At 48.3% G+C, this 15,503-nt stretch overlaps 1 protein-coding gene across 1 annotated transcript; it reads left to right on the top strand.

Moving 5' to 3' along the window:
• The first annotated feature begins 3,651 nt into the window (after positions 1 to 3,651).
• Positions 3,652 to 14,060, top strand: CLPSL2 (colipase like 2). The gene is made up of 5 exons (XM_027602811.2): positions 3,652 to 3,840; positions 5,670 to 5,746; positions 11,484 to 11,771; positions 12,403 to 12,525; positions 13,849 to 14,060. Exons 3-5 carry the CDS (start codon positions 11,688 to 11,690, stop codon positions 13,942 to 13,944), a joined length of 303 nt encoding a protein of 100 aa, XP_027458612.1. The 5' UTR covers positions 3,652 to 3,840; positions 5,670 to 5,746; positions 11,484 to 11,687; the 3' UTR covers positions 13,945 to 14,060.
• Positions 14,061 to 15,503: the final 1,443 nt, after the last annotated feature.

Raw genomic sequence — 15,503 nt, 5'->3', positions numbered from 1 at the left:
TATTCCTTGGCCTGGGCCCCATGGGAGTGGACCATAGATCCTAAGCCAGAATCTGTGGTAGGTGAGAAAGACAGTGCTTCTGGCTTTTAGGGGTCCATTTAGGACTGAACTACTTGAGGATATTTGTCCCCACTGAATTCCTGACCCAGGACTTCATCCCTTGGGTGGGTTGGGGGAGGGTTGTTGATGAGGGTAGGCTGAACAGAGAGCCAGCCTCATTACCGTCTCCCAAAGTTTGACTTGTCACCCTGAGTAGACATCGCTTCCAGATCTGAATCATCAGCCCTTATCTCTCTCCTGAGTTCAGGCCTGAGGCTGTCCCTTCCTGCTTCTTGGATACACTGCAGTCACCGCAGTGGAACTTGTTAAAAGCCAACATCATCCTATCTACCCCTCATCCAGCTCCCGTGTTCCCATGTCACCAGCTAAGTATTGGGCATCACCTTCAACTCACCACATCCAACCAGCCATCCCGAACATCCCACATCTCTCCAAGTTCTTCACTTTAAACTGCTGCTACCCTATTCCCTACATCAGGACTTTTGGGTATCATTTTCTACTTCTGTTCTCCATTTTCTCCAGCCCAACACATTCCAGGCTAATCTCAGAACCCCACATTGCATGATTCTCAAAAACATTCAGGGGTTTCCTACTGTCATGGTGAACTCCTTCTCAGCCCCAGAGCTAAGTCTCACGATCTGACAAGTATAATTGTCCTTACACCAAAAGTAGGTTGAGTTTTAGCTTCAAAGACATGGTCACTGGCCCCCTTTTTTAACATGATAGCACCAAATGAATTAGCTTTGTATTTAAGGTCCTTCAGGATCTGGTCGTATTGCTTGCCACTAGCCTACCATATAAAATCCCTTCTCCAGCCAAACTGGAGTGAACTAGTAGTCCCTGCTGACCTAATCCTACCACGTGTGGTCTTGCCTCTAAGCTTTTGATACAGTGTTCCCCCTGGCTACAGTGCCCTTCTCTCTTTTCCACTGGGCTGTGGAAGCTGCTGCCCATTGGGCGCTGCTGGCCTCTATGTGCTGCAGAAGCCTGGTGCTCAAGACCTTGTGAGTGCTGCAGGAGCCTCATGCCGGAGAAGCCAAGTATACAGCAGGTGCGGGGTGCGGGAGAAGCTGCAAACGCTGCAGGAAGTGGAGGCACTCTGCTTACATGACTGCCCAAGGTGGGTAGTGCCAGGAGAAGCTGCTAGCTGCTGGTGCTGCTGGTCGCTCCAGGCACCGGGCACAGGTGAAGGTGCTTGCTCTGCAGGAACTTGCCAATTACACACAGTAGAACCAGGAAGCAAAAACCTTTTCCTCCTGCAATGTCCCTCCAGCTCTCTTCCGGTTAGCAATTTAAAAGAGCAGTAAGCATTTGTTAGCTCTCACAGGAATCCAGAAGCAATTAGCTGAGCGGTGCTGATTCGGTCAAGCTATGGTTGTTGTCAAACTTTTGCCCAGGGCTGCAGTTATCCAAAGGCTTGACTGGGGCTGGAGGATCCACTTTCAAGATGGCTCATTTATTTGGCTGGCAAGTTGATGCTGGCTGTTGGCAGGAGGCCTCAGTTTCTGGCTTCCCCTAGAAGTGAATCATCCAAGAGAAAGCGGGGCAAAAGCTGCAATAATTTTTCTGACTTAACTTCAGAAGTCGTACATTATCACTCCACTACATTCTATTCATTAGAAGTGATTCACTGATAAAGCCCACATTTAAGGAAGGGAGAATTAGGCTCTTTTTTTACATTTAAATTTTTTTTAATCTTTTTTTTTTTTTTAAGTAGGCTCCATGCCCAATGTGGAGCCCAACATGGGGCTTGAACTCAAAACCCTGAGATCAAGACCTGAGCTGAGAGGGCGCCTGGGTGGCTCAGTTGGTTAAGCGACTGCCTTCGGCTCGGGTCATGATCCTGGAGTCCCGGGATCGAGTCCCGCATCGGGCTCCCTGCTCAGCAGGGGGTCTGCTTCTCCCTCTGACCCTCTTCCCTCTTGTGCTCTCTGTCTCTTATTCTCTCTGTCTCTCATTCTCTCTCTCTCTCTCTCTCAAATAAATAAATAAAAATCTTTAAAAAAAAAAAAAAAAAAAGACCTGAGCTGAGATCTAGAGTCAGACACCTAACTGACTGAGCCACCCCGGTGCCCCTAGGCTCTACCTTTTGAAGGGAAGAGTGGCAAAGAATTTGTGAACATTTAAGAACATTTAAGAACCACCCCAGGTAGCATCGATCAACCAGGACTAATGGAATACCTACTGTGTGCTCAGCAGCTAGATGCATCTGTCTCCCCCTACAGAGGTTCGCTTTCAAAGAAAAGAGAAATTTCATAGCTGATAGTTGCCATCATATCTCTTCCCTCAGGCTTCCTCTCAGATGGTTAGCTTGTTTCTTTACCTTTTTTTTACCTTCAGGCAATTACATTTCCAAGGAAATTTCCATCTTTTCCATTGATTCTGAGAAGGCTTTATAGAAGAGAGAGGCTTGCCTTGAATCTCTGAAGGGGAAAGGGGAGGAGAGGAAAGAGGGAGTTCTCCAGGGTGGGAAACCTTTGGCACTCGCTACAGCTTCTCCGCCGATGAGTAACAGATTTCAAAATGAATGAGCAAGAAGCAAACAAATAATAATAGAAAAACAGAAATGTGATTTCTTAAAATAGTTTATGTATTGTTGTTTGAGATGCAGTGGCCTAGATACATACAATAGAGTGAGAAGAGGGAAGGAAGGCAGAGAATTTTACCGAAACGGCAACTAATTAGTTTCCCTCAGCTGGGACTATGGTAGGGGCTGGCTTGCTGGTAGATGACAGTTAGCCAGCCAGACTGCTAATTACAAGACAAGGGAACTTCAGCTGTCCCCACAAGATGACTTCCAGCAGGATCTTGGCACAGTGTTCTCAAGGAAACCAGACTGGGGTCCCTGGCTTTGTCCTAAGGCTTAAAGCAGAGCCTCTCCTTCTCTCTCAACTTACATGTTACCACTAACTGCTCCCTGAGCTCAGAGCAATAAGAACTAAAGAGTTGCTGTTATGTGTGAAGAAACAAGAGAGAGGAGAGAGATTGATTTATCTTTTGTGAAATAGGAATCCTTTAATCATCAGCAAATACAACTTTTATATCTCTCCAATAATAATAGATGGCAAGTGTGGTAGACAGCCTCCTAAATGACCCCAGTGACCCCCACTTCCCAAATATGCCTTGTGTAATCTGCCTCCCCTTGAATGTGACCTGGACCTAGTGACTTGCTTCTAACCAGCAGAAGATGGCAAAGGAAGAGGCTTTTTTTTTTTTAGAGATTTTATTAATTTATTTATTTGAGAGAGAGCGAACATGAACAGGGGGAGGGGCAAAGGGAGAGGGAGAAACAGACTCCCTGCTGAGCAGGGAGCCCGACTCAGGGCTCAATCCCAGGACCCTGGGATCATGACCTGAGCCAAAGGCAGACGCTTAACCGACTGAGCCACCCAGGTGCCCCGAGACTGTTAATTTTAAGATTAGATTACAAAAGACTATGACTTCCATCTTGCTTCCATTCTGTCTTGCCTTTCGCTTGCTCATGCTCATGAAGACAGCTGCCATGCTACAAGCTGTCCTATGGAGAGGTCTATGTGGCAAGGAACCTGAGCAGGACTCAGGCCAAAGCCTGTGAAGAACTGAGACTGTCAGTCTAACAGCCTGCAAGGAACCAAAACCTGCCAACCGCCACTTGAGGAAGCTTGGAAACAGATCCACCCCGGTCAAGCCTGAAGATGACCGCGGCCTCAGCTAACACCTTGACAGCAACCTTGTGAGAGACCCAGAGCCACAGGACCTAGCTACACTGTGATTGGATTCCTGACACACAGAGACCGTGAAGTAAGAAATGATGTGTTAGCCACTGAGCTTTGGGGTATTTCATTATGCAACGATAGGTAACAAATAACAAATGATTGTTGCCTGGGTCCAGCCACTGGGTCGGTTCTCTTCTTTCAAAACGAGAATGAGAACAAAAAATCTGCAACAGTACACTCAAGTGTGGGAGCTTAATGTCTGTGATCCCTGCCCACAAGAAACTATAGCCATTTGAATGTCCTGGAACATGATATGGTTTCCTTTGAGAGGAGTAAGAAGTGAGTGGATAGAGAGCTTTCCGCCTCCATGACATCTGGCCCCACTAAGTCAAAAGATAAATCAACACCCCAGCCTGGGAGGTCCCCCTTCCTCTCTGCTGTCTTCCTCTCCTCTTAACCCTCTGCCCCAGAGCTTCTCAGTCATTGCCACCTTAAAACACCTCTTTTCCTTGAGTTGGGCCAGGAAGTCCCATAGCCAAAACTAAGTGATGCCTGTCTTTCCTTAATTGGGAGGAAAAATTAAGTGAATAGATATTTTTCTCCTAAATGTTTGGCACTTACTACAGCTTATCTGCTGATGAGTAAGAGATTTCAAAATGAATGAGAACGGAGCAAACAATAATAGAAGAACAGAAATGTGATTTCTTAAAATAGTTTATGTATTGTTGTCTGAGAAGCAGTGACCTAGATACATACAATAGAGTGAGAAGAGGGAAGGAAGGCAGAGAAAGAGAGCGGAGTTCATGAACTTGGATTATATCTTTGGCCACTTCCTGGTGTTCTACAGAGAGCACCAGAAGGTCCAAGTGGTCAGAGCAAGTGTGAGAACCTCAGCTACTTACATGGGAGTTAACAGATTCCTCAGATTTGACCCCAGGGTGGAACCTCAGGGGAAATTCCCCGAAGCTGGAGGTACCCCAGGTCACATTATTGGAAGGTGGGGAAGAGGCACTATGTAACGAATCCTGTTTCCTAAGGCTGGAAACCATCAAGGCTAACTGCAGAGCTCCAGTGACATCTTCTGGGTACATGGCTGGCAAATATTTGTTGTATATTTGGGGTATAAATGTGGGTACAGTGTTTGGCCCAGCCCTGTCAGTCTGAGCTCACAATGACAAAGGCAAATGAATCCTCACTGTAAGGCCTCTCCATTCTCATATCACACTGGGTGCTTGTATGCTGGGGGATCCTGGAGTCAAATGTGAGTCCAGGAGGCAGAGAAGGTGTGGTATGGAGATTGCATGATTAAGGAGATTAGAGACAGGACTCTTGGGCACGAATGGGAATTACCTTGTGGGATTAGAAAGCATACCCCTGGCAAACACACACACAACATAGACTGCTAGGCTGCCGCCGTGCCTCATTTTTTGCAGGGTACATGGCTGCCTAGAATCGATACTACATTTCCCAGCTTCCCTTGCAGCTAGGCTTGGCCATGTGACTATGACTGGCCAAAGGAATGGAAGAGTCCTTAAAGGGAGGATTCAGACCCTTTCTTCCCCCATTCTCCATTCTGCTGCCTGAAACAGGAACAGCTTGGTAACTAATCTTGGACCTTGCTGATTAAAACAATACTCATAGATGCCAGAGCAGCCTGGGCCACTGAGGCTTTGGAGCTGCCACATCAGCCCTGGACTATGTATGCTTGGAATGTTACATGAAAGAAAAATAAATCTCTGTCTTATATTAAGCCATTTATTTTGCAGTTTCTTTTACCATGTCTACACCTATTGGTATATCCTATAGCCCTGTCTTGGTAAATGAGATTACATTATTAGTGATTTGTTCTACAATTTACTTATTAGACAGACATTGATTGAGCTCTGAGTGATCTTATTGTATCCTCTTAAATAGGAGCCGGCAGCTGAGCACAGAGCCGGGTACCAGAGGGGAGAGCGAGTTTGGTCCATCAAGGGACACAGAAAGGGGAGGTGAGCTCATCTATCTACCTGTCTTTCCCAGGACCATCTCTTGCCTTGGTTTCCACAAGTGGCAGATATCATCTTTTGTCCGTGAAGCAACTGTTTTTAGGGAGAGGAACTATGATTACCATGGAAGTCTAGAGGGGAGGAGCAAGTTCAAGTTACAGTGAGCAAAGCTGATAATGGCACAGAGCAGAGGGAGCATTCTCTCTTGATGGTTGCTAGAAGAAAGTGACAAAGCAGCTTCCACTGACCTTCCAGAGAGTGGACCAGGATGGGTGCCTAAGAACAGCGCAGTTGGTAAGGCGGAAGGCTGTGCGGCATGAGATTTCCTCACCAAATTGCCAGAGGAGAGGAAAAACCCTGACCAACAAATTTGTGATTTAAAAAAAAACCCAACATATTAAATACATATGAAAGAGAAACATAGAAATGTCAGGCATAGGTTGGTGTTCAGAGCGACACGCAGCTGTAAAATTTGAAAAGTTTTCCAACAGGGAGTAGAAACCTACCTTCACACCAGGTAACCTGTACCACTTCCAGACATTTTGTCCCTGGCTTGGGGGTGGGGGGGGGGAGCTGCTATCAATTGGCTTGTTTAGCTTCTGTTTCACCTCCTCCTGGTGTGACTTTCTATATAGCTGGGCTGGAAAGCGAAACGTTAGACTACCACACCCAGGACTCCAGATATGATTTAGGTGTCACTGACCACATGCACTGCCTAAGAACTGACGTGCATGGAGGCAAGAAGGGTTTGTGTGGGAGGCATTCTCTTTTTTGGCTAGGGCAGATATCGTAGACACAGGCAATCATTTTTGGCAGCCGCTCCCTGATCCCGAGATCACAGCTAAGGTGTGTGTTCCTGGTGCTGACGGTTGCAGTGATGGCCTCCTGACTCCTACCTTCCTGATGGTGACTGAGGTAGTAGCTTCCTTGGCAGCTCAGTTCTGCAGTGTTTTGGGGGTTTCATTCCTGGAGGCTCAGTCTGGATCTCACTCCTCCAGTCCTTTCAGTGACCTTGTAAGCCCCCAATTATCTGTCTTATATCCCTTTCTGCTTAGAATAGGTACAGTGGTGTCTGTTAGCTGCAACCGAAGCCTGATGATAACGTGCCTAACATAAAGCAGGTGTCACTCAATGTTTGTTGAATGAATGAATCAGTGGGCAAATGGAGACTGAGAGATGTCTACAGTCAAATCAGCTGGACTCAATAGAGTGGTGAAATCAATTTGGTGGATTCTAATGAACATTTTAAAAGATTTTATTTATTTTAGAGAGGGAGAGAGAGAGAGAGAGCCTGAGTGGGGGAAGGGGCAGAGGGTGAAGGACAGGGAGAGAGAAAGAATCCCAAGCAGAGCCCACACTGAGTGGGGAGCCTCCATCTCACAACACTGAGCTGAAACCAAGAGTCAGATGCTAAACTGACCGAGTCATCCAGGCGCCCCCCTAACCAACCTAACCAACATTTTTAAAAGATGGAATAGAATAAATAATCTCAGAACAGATCACATATAGTAAAGGTAAGTGTTATTTTGTGAAACTTTAGTTGCATACACACATACACACATATATGTGTACACACACATACACACACATTTGCAGTGATGATAATCCAAATATTCAACCACCAGCATGACACAGACATCAACTGATTGGAATGGATGTTAACAATATCTACTGGTTGTCTGAATACCAGTATAAAATATATCTCTTTTAGTAAAAAAAAAAAAAAAGCGAAATTCATTGGTCTATGAACTGTAGCCTAATGCTTTTGGGGAATGCAAGGTAGTGGGCACATGTTTCTATGCACTCTTTCTTTGGCATTGGCCCTGGCCAAAGGAACATGTCCATGACTCACTCCTGCACCTGGGGGAGCCTTTGGATCTAGAGCCTTTGGATCTAGAGTAATCCTCACATGTCACTACTTGGGCTATTCTAGATATCTGTGTTTCTGCCTGCCAACATCCATCCCCCTTTGTCAGGAACTATCAATCCCCCATCTCCCCACTGCCACCACCACCCCAGGTGTCCACTGAGGAGCCACCTCAGCTGGGGTTACCCTCATGGCCCTGCAAGTTTCCCAAAGCACTGACTGCCCTGACTCCACCATGTCCTTCCACAAACAGACAGCATGTCCTCACTGTGCTGTGCTCATTCTTACCTCCAAATCTTTGCTCACCCTGGACCCCTGCTTGGAAGGCCTTTATTCTCAGCTTGCCTGAATCTCGTCAAGGCTTTGAAAAAGAGCACTGCCCCCTCCTGCTGGCATCCAGGGCTGTCCTGGGCATTCTACATAGGACCTTGGTGTCTCCACCCTTTCACCTCCAAATATTTCCCACTGCCCACCTTCTCTAGGAAGCTTTGGCTGGGCTGTCTCCACATCTCAAACTCTTTCGGGCACCTACTTATTCATCATTCTCCCCAAATTACCTTGAGAGTTCCTTCAGGAATGAATTGAGTAACAGACAATTTCCACTACATCAGTTTTCTCCAGAATTTTATTTTGGATTTTCACAGACTGATATAACTTCTGGGGCCCCTGGGTGGCTCAGTCAGTTAAGCCTCTGACTGTTGTTTTCAGCTCAGGTCATGATCTCTCAGTTGTGAGATCAGCCTTGCGTCAGGCTCTGCACTCAGCTCGGAGTCTGCTTCAGATTCTCTCTCCCCCTCCAGCTCTCTCTCTCTCTCAAATAAATAAAATAAATAAATAAAATATTAAAAAAAAAAACTTCCAAAAAACTGGGGGCTGACAGATTTTGCATATTAACAACATGTATGTAACAACCATGTAACAACAGGGAAAACCAAACAAAACTACCATTGTATTGTTGCCATTGTTTCATAAAAACACATTTGAACACCAAAAAAGTAGGAAGGGCATAATTTTATAACAAAGAAGCATTCTTTAAATTTATCTTTAACAAAAAAACCCACATTATCCTCATTTTCATCATTTTGCTGTAGACCAGTGACAACATTGTCATGGAAACCACTAGAAAGGTGCAGGAAAGAAGAAAGACACTGGAGAATGTCAGAGGAGGGAAGGTGAAGGGACAGAGAACAGGGGTTCTCTGTCTTAAAAATTTTTTTTAAGCCACACACATAGAATTTCAGGGGCTCCACCATCCCCTCAGGGCCTTCAATGAACTTCCCAGGGGCCCTTGGACTCCAGATCAAGAATCCCAGCTTGACAATCCTGACGCACAGTGGCTGGCCTCTTGCCTCCAAATCTGCCCTTTTCTGAGCAGTTAACAGTATTTTCCAGTTTTCTAACACTCACAAGGGCATGACCAAATACTTCAGGGAAGGAGGGAACTCTGTACAAAGAATTATGAGTGCCTGGGGATCCCCTCTAGTTCACAGTGGGGCTGGGAGAGATGATGAGCTTCGTGGATGGGTAACTAGCTGCCCCAAGCAGCAGACTATGGGTCTGAAGAGAGCTGTAGATCACGACTCCTGGAGGGAGAGGACACAGTAATGACAGGAATCCCTTTCTTGGGAACAAAGCCTTCTGGCCACCTCCCACAGGGTGGGACAGTGGTAAGAGCTTGGGCCCAATAGCTAGAATGCCCTGCATTTATATCTGGCTCTGTGACTTAATTGTGTTATTTGGGCAAGTTATTGTGCCTTGAACTTTTGGGTTCCTCATCTGTAAAATGAGGATAAGAGTTATGCAGCTGAAATGATAGAATACACTGAATACTCTGGGACTTCCTTGAATTTCCCAGCCTCCCCTGCAGAAGGCTGAGGACATGTGACAGGTTCTGGCCAACAGTCTGTGAGTGGAAGAGGTGTGAGTCGCTCCTGGCTGAGGCATTTAAGTGTCCGTGTACTTCCTCCATTTCTCTCTTCCACCTTCTAGCATGACCCTGGAGGCCAGTCTTCCAGATGGTGTAGCTACAAGATGGAAGAAAGGTCTTCTGTCCCATATCAGATTTTACATGAGTGGTAAATAAGACATTATTGTGTCAAGCCACTGAAATTTCAGGAGCTCTCCTTTGTGACAGCTAGTATTAATTACCCTGACTAAAACAGTGAGAGCTAAATGGGATTATGGATCCAAAACCCTCTGAGTACAGTGGAGGCTGTTATTCTTAGAGAAAAGCATTAAGACCCCTGTATTAGTCAGTCCAGCTGCCATAACAAAATATCATAGACTGAGGAGCTTAAATGACAAAGATGTATTTCTCACAGTTCTGAGAACTGGAACCCCTAAATCAGGGTGTCAGCATGGTCAGGTTCTGGTGAGGCCCCTCTTCCTGGCTTGCAGATGGCTGCATTTTTGTGCCATGTCCTCGAATAGCAGAGAGAAAGAGACAGCAAGCTCTCTGGTGTCTTTTTTTTTTTTTTTAAGTAATTTCTACCACCAACGTGGGGCTCAAACCCATGACCCCAGATCAAGAGTAGCATGCTCTATCAAGTGAACCAGTCAGGTGCCCCTCTGGTGTCTCTTCCTATGGGGGCACTAAACCCCTTAGGGGGGAACCCCCATGACCTCATCTAAACCTAATCACTTCCCAGAGTCCCCATCTCCACCTATATCATCACACTGGGGGAGAGAGCTTCAACATATGAATTTGGGAGGGGCATAATTAAGTCTGTAGCACCCCCTACTAAGCCAGGGCTTCTTACATCTCTTCTTAAGAGCAAATTTTTTAAAAGATTTATTTATTTATTTTAGAGAGAGGGAGACAGAGAGAGCAAGCAGGGGGAGGGGCAGAGGGAGAGGGAGAGAGAGAATGTCAAGCAGAGTCCTCACTGAGCATGGAGCCTGATGGGAGGCTCAATCTAACAACCCTGAGATCACGACCTGAGCCGAAATCAAGAGTGGGACGCCTAACCCACTGAGCCACCCAGGTGCCCCAAGAGCAAATTTTTATTTATTTATTTATTTATTTATTTATTTATTTATTTATTTATTTATTTATTTATTTTCTAAAGATTTTATTTATTTATTTGACAGAGAGAGACACAGCGAGAGAGGGAACACAAGCAGGGGGAGTGGGAGAGGGAGAAGCAGGCTTCCCGCTGAGCAGGGAGCCCGATGCGGGGCTCGATCCCAGGACCCTGGGATCATGACCTGAGGCGAAGGCAGCCGCTTAACGACTGAGCCACCCAGGCGCCCCCCCCAAAGAGCAAATTTTTAAAAGCAGAAGCGGGCAAGGGTGAGGTGAGGTGGAGTTTTCATGGAGAGGGACATCCTGAGGAAGGCCTACCTCCCCCACAGTTCCACTGATTGCTACATTCCACTGTCCCTTAACCCCCTTTTCCTTCTGAGTCTTCCTCTCTCCTCCCCTCCATTTTGTCCCCAGCCCTGACTTTCATACATTTCAGACAAATTCTTAGACAATTAATCAGCTCATCAAGACCGACAAGTCCTAGGTCTTGGAGGCCATCTCGTCTTACCTCCTGATTCTTACTGACAACAAGACTGGACCTGGAGAGGGCATGAGAAGCACCAGAAGTTGGCACTAGCTTCTCCAAAAGATACGGGGTTGGGGGCAATTGGGAGCACCAAGGACAAAGAGAGAGAGTCAGACTGTTAGGAAGGAAGCTCATTTCATTTCAGTATATCGACTTTGCATAATTTTTCAAAACAAAATTTTCTTTCACAGGTGTTTTTTTTTTCAGTTTGGAAGTAATGCCCATGGAGGCCCCTAGGACCCCTAAAATGTACCATCCAGCCTGTCCAAGGCTTGAATCAGGGTCTCACCAGAGCTCTTTTCCTTATTCCATTGCTTCCCAGGGCCTGAGAGTGTCCTCGGCGGTGCTGGAAAGGGCTTCAGTCCGCCTCCACTCCTGAGCAGCCTGTGACCATTAACTTCTTCACCCCCCACCCCCGGCCCAGGGCAGGCCCCTGGGGCCGGGTCACGTGCCAGGCAAGGGGTTTATCGCTGGGGCCACTGGATCCCCAGCAGAGCCTCGAAGCTGAACCTTGGCACCCAGGCCCATGGACACAGCCTTTGTACTCCTCGTGGGGGTCCTGCTCCCTTGCTGGGGCGAGTTCCTGCCCTTTAAAAAGAGGTTCATGAAGGTGAGCCAAAAGAGCATTTCGAACCTTCCACTATAGTCGAGGGTGGCGGCCCCAGCGTCATAGAGCAGCCAGGAGGCGCCAGTCGGGTTTGGAGAACAAATAGGGGGTGGGTGTGGATACCATCCCAAAATGGGGACTGGCTCCCAGGGCTGGAAGCTTAATGTGCCCCAAAGGGCTTCAAAGCCCTGCTTCACCTCCCTGGTGGCCCTGGAGGTAAAAGTAGGTCGTCTTATGACCAGCACCATGCCCTGCCCCCCCCCCCCCCGTGTCTCAGACCTGGCCCCCCAGCCGTGCCCTACCCGCCCTAACCCCCTCTCCCGCCTCTCCTGAGCATAATCACTGTTCCTTGCCTTCCCCGTCTCTCTCGCCTTCCCTTTCTTTCCACCCACCCCACCAAAGTGTGATCTGGGAGCATTTGCTCCCCTAGCACAGGTTGCGGGGGGGCGCCCAGGGAAGGAAGTACTAACCCCCCTCCTCTCCTGCTCCTCTGAGCGCTGCTGGGGTGGGTGCAGGGGGGTGGGCACCCTCGTGGCCTCTCTTCCCGGACCCCTGGGGCTTTGGCAATACCACGCATCCTCCCTCCCCTTCCCACACAGCCATAGAGCTGGTGACACGAGAGTTGTGCCCACAGGTGAATGGGGCTGAGTGCTCCCACCACTCTGAGTGTTCCAGTGACTGCTGCCTAATAGACCTGGACCGTGCTGGTGCCTTCTGTGCCCCCAAGGCCAGAATCGCCATGCTGTGCTTGTTCCAGGTGAGGCTCTGGGCGGGGGCGGCCAACTCTGCCATGAAGGGTCGGGGAGGTTACAGAAGCCCACGTGGCTGCCCTGCTTTCCCACCCTCTGCTTGGAGTGCCCTCTCCCCTTCCTCCACACGGCAAGCTCCTATTCGTCCTGCAGTCCAACTCCAGTCACCTCCTCCGGGAAGCCTTCTCTCCTCGGAGCTCCATGAGCTCATACCCTCAGCACAGCGTGGATCTCCCCCCAGTTTGCCTTGTGTTCTGTCCGCCTCCACTGCCGCTGGAGCTCTTCCAGGGTGGGCTTGCAGCATGTTCATCTTTGAACCCCTACCTCCCAACTTAGTAGGTGTTCAATGAATGTTTGTTCAATGAACATCTCTACTCTGACTCACCGAGGCTAAGTAGATGGGAAGAGACTTTTCCCTACCAATCCCTACCTCCCTAATTTTTTGAGAGGAGCACAGTGCTGTGGTGGCTGGACCACAGCTTAGGAGTGGGACCTGAGTTTGTTTGCTTATTTATTTATTTAAAGATTTTATTTATTTATTTATTTGACAGAGAGAGAGAGAGCCAGTGTGAGTGCACAAGCAAGGGGAACGGCAGGCAGAAGGAGAGAGAGAAGCAGGGTCCCTGCCAAGCAGGGAGCCCGATGCAGGGCTCGATCCCAGGACCCTGGGATCATGACCCAGCTGAAGGCAGATGCTTAACCAACAGAGCCATCCAAGGTGCCCCTGGACCTGAGTTTAAATCCTGGGTTTTCCACTCCCTGTCTTTGTGACCTCAGCGAGGTCACTTCTGCTCTCTGAGCCTTAGGTTCCTCATCTGTAAAATGGGGCAAAAGCGACAACCTCACCGGGTTGTCCTGGCAACGACAGTGCTCATCCAAGTTTGGTTATGAGCTGGCAGAAATGCAGAACGTAGCGTACATGTTGTTACTGCTTGTCATTTCTTATCTGGCCCTGGGCCCAGACCTTTCTAGAAGAATGGGCTCGGCCTCCATGTCCCTGTCTGGGGAGCTGCCAATGCCCAGGGAAGCAACCAGGCCCCTGACTCTACAGCTGGGGTGGCCAGAGGGTCTTTTCATTATGGGCCCTTGCTCTATTTTATTTAGTCCTCATGGTCACCCTGTGGGGCACGTTACTATTACTATCCCCATTCGACAGATGAGGCAACTGAAACCAAGAAGCTCATTAACCTGCCTAAGATCATAAAGCTATCTGCTGTAGAGCTGACAGACCTCAGGCTGGCTCACCCCTTCGCTCGTGCTTCTGTCTCTGAGACAACCCCTTTCTTCCCTGTACCGTGGTCCCTGCCAACTCTTGTTCGCACTTCCCACAGACCAAGGGAGCCATCAACATCATCTGCCCCTGCCAAAGTGGCTTGAGCTGCATATCCAAGGACCCAGTCTGTTCCCGCCGGTGCCATTTGATTTAGAGGAGGACACAGGCTGGTTGCTGACCCCCTTCCCTCCCTCGGGGCCAGGGGCCTGAAGAGCCCCCATCTTGCTCACAGTCTAGCTCCTGGGACATTAAAGTCACTTCCTGACTCTGGCCTCTGTCTGCACTTCCTGGGAGAGGGAACCTGGTAGGGATTATTCCAGTCTCGGGGCGGGAAAGTTCAGTTCTATCTGGAGGTGGGGTGGTCTCAGGGTGGAACTGCAGGAAGGCAACAGGTTAGAGGTAGGTGAGCAAAGAGGCTGGGTCCAGGAAGGGCATGGAGGGCCGTCTGGGAAAGGCAGGGTTGAGGAATGTGGCTGGAGAGTGTATGTTGGGGTGCCCATGAATAAGTATGTGGTAGAAAGGACTGGAAGAGAATATTGAAATACTTTCCAAGGGGAGCACAAAGATGGAGATCATTGAGAAAATGTTGGTGAGAATGTGTGCAAAGTATAAATGCAAAAATGTTCATGCCTATGGTAGGAAAGACCTGGTGCACTGAGGTCTCCACTCTCTCAGATATTATCAGTTCCATTCTACGGGTAAAGAAACTGAGGCTCAGAGAGCTACATGACTCTCAAGGTCAAACCATGGGGGAATTAATGAGGAGTCTTTCTGCTGCAAGTATCCAAAACAACCCAAACTGGTCTAGATGATCAGGAAATTCATCGGTGGTCAGAACTGGGAGTTCAATGGCAGGCAGGCCTCAGGTCTGGCTGAATCCAGCAGCTCCATGGCCCTGAGGATAGATTCCTTCTCAGTAGCTACAAAAGTTCTAGGTGTCTCTTAACAATAACAGCTAGGATTTCTTGAGCACTTACGTCCCACCCACTGTGCAAAGTGCTTTCTTATCTATGTCAACTCATTTTTATTGTTACAACTTTAGAGTAGGTACTATGATTATCCCTATTTTACAGATGGGGGGCGCCTGGCTGTCTCAGTCAGAAGAGCATATGACTCTTCATCTCAGGGTCATGAGATCGAGCCCCATGTTGGGTGTAAAGATCACTAAAAAATAAATAAATAAATAAACCTATTTTACAAATAAGGTGTTGAGTACCCTTCTCAGGAGTTCAGAGTAAGGGATGGGGCTAGGATTTGAACCCGGGCTGTCTTGCTCCAGAGGGCAGGCCCTTAATCACAGATCCACCTCACATGCACATCACGCCTTCCAGAGAAAGGAAACGGCTCTGTCCCACACTTTCGCAGCAAACCACCTAAGATTAATTTTGACTGGATTGGCTCAGTCCGCATGTTCACCCTTGAACCAATCGTTGTGGGGGAATTTGCTGATTGGCTTCACCTGGGTCGCATGCGGGGGTGGAGTCAGCCTCCCTGGGAATATTCTGATGGGGGTGGGTGCTGGTTTTACCTGGTGTCTCCACAGCTGGGAGGGCACCAACTTGGAGCCCCACCCCCATTCCTGGCAGATCCTGATGAAGATACCTGGCCTCAGCTCCGGATGTCTGGACCCACTCACTGGGGTCAGACTGGAACTCTGGGACCCTGCCTCGCCCCCAAGTTCAGTTTGTCCTGGGAGCCACCCTGCCCCAGACT

This window comes from Zalophus californianus, chromosome 7 (assembly GCF_009762305.2).
Source record: "Zalophus californianus isolate mZalCal1 chromosome 7, mZalCal1.pri.v2, whole genome shotgun sequence".
Lineage (NCBI taxonomy): Eukaryota > Metazoa > Chordata > Mammalia > Carnivora > Otariidae > Zalophus > Zalophus californianus.
Note: the sequence above shows the minus strand (reverse complement) of the source record. Positions and strands in the feature narration are given on the sequence as shown.

What these genes read in the sequence shown, in the direction of transcription:
- CLPSL2 (XM_027602811.2), top strand. Translation starts at nt 11,688, where the DNA reads ATGGACACAGCCTTTGTACTCCTCGTGGGGGTCCTGCTCCCTTGCTGG. An exon ending in TTAAAAAGAGGTTCATGAAG is followed by an intron (nt 11,772 to 12,402) that starts GTGAGCCAAAAG and finishes TTGTGCCCACAG; the next exon opens with GTGAATGGGGCTGAGTGCTC. An exon ending in CCATGCTGTGCTTGTTCCAG is followed by an intron (nt 12,526 to 13,848) that starts GTGAGGCTCTGG and finishes CACTTCCCACAG; the next exon opens with ACCAAGGGAGCCATCAACAT.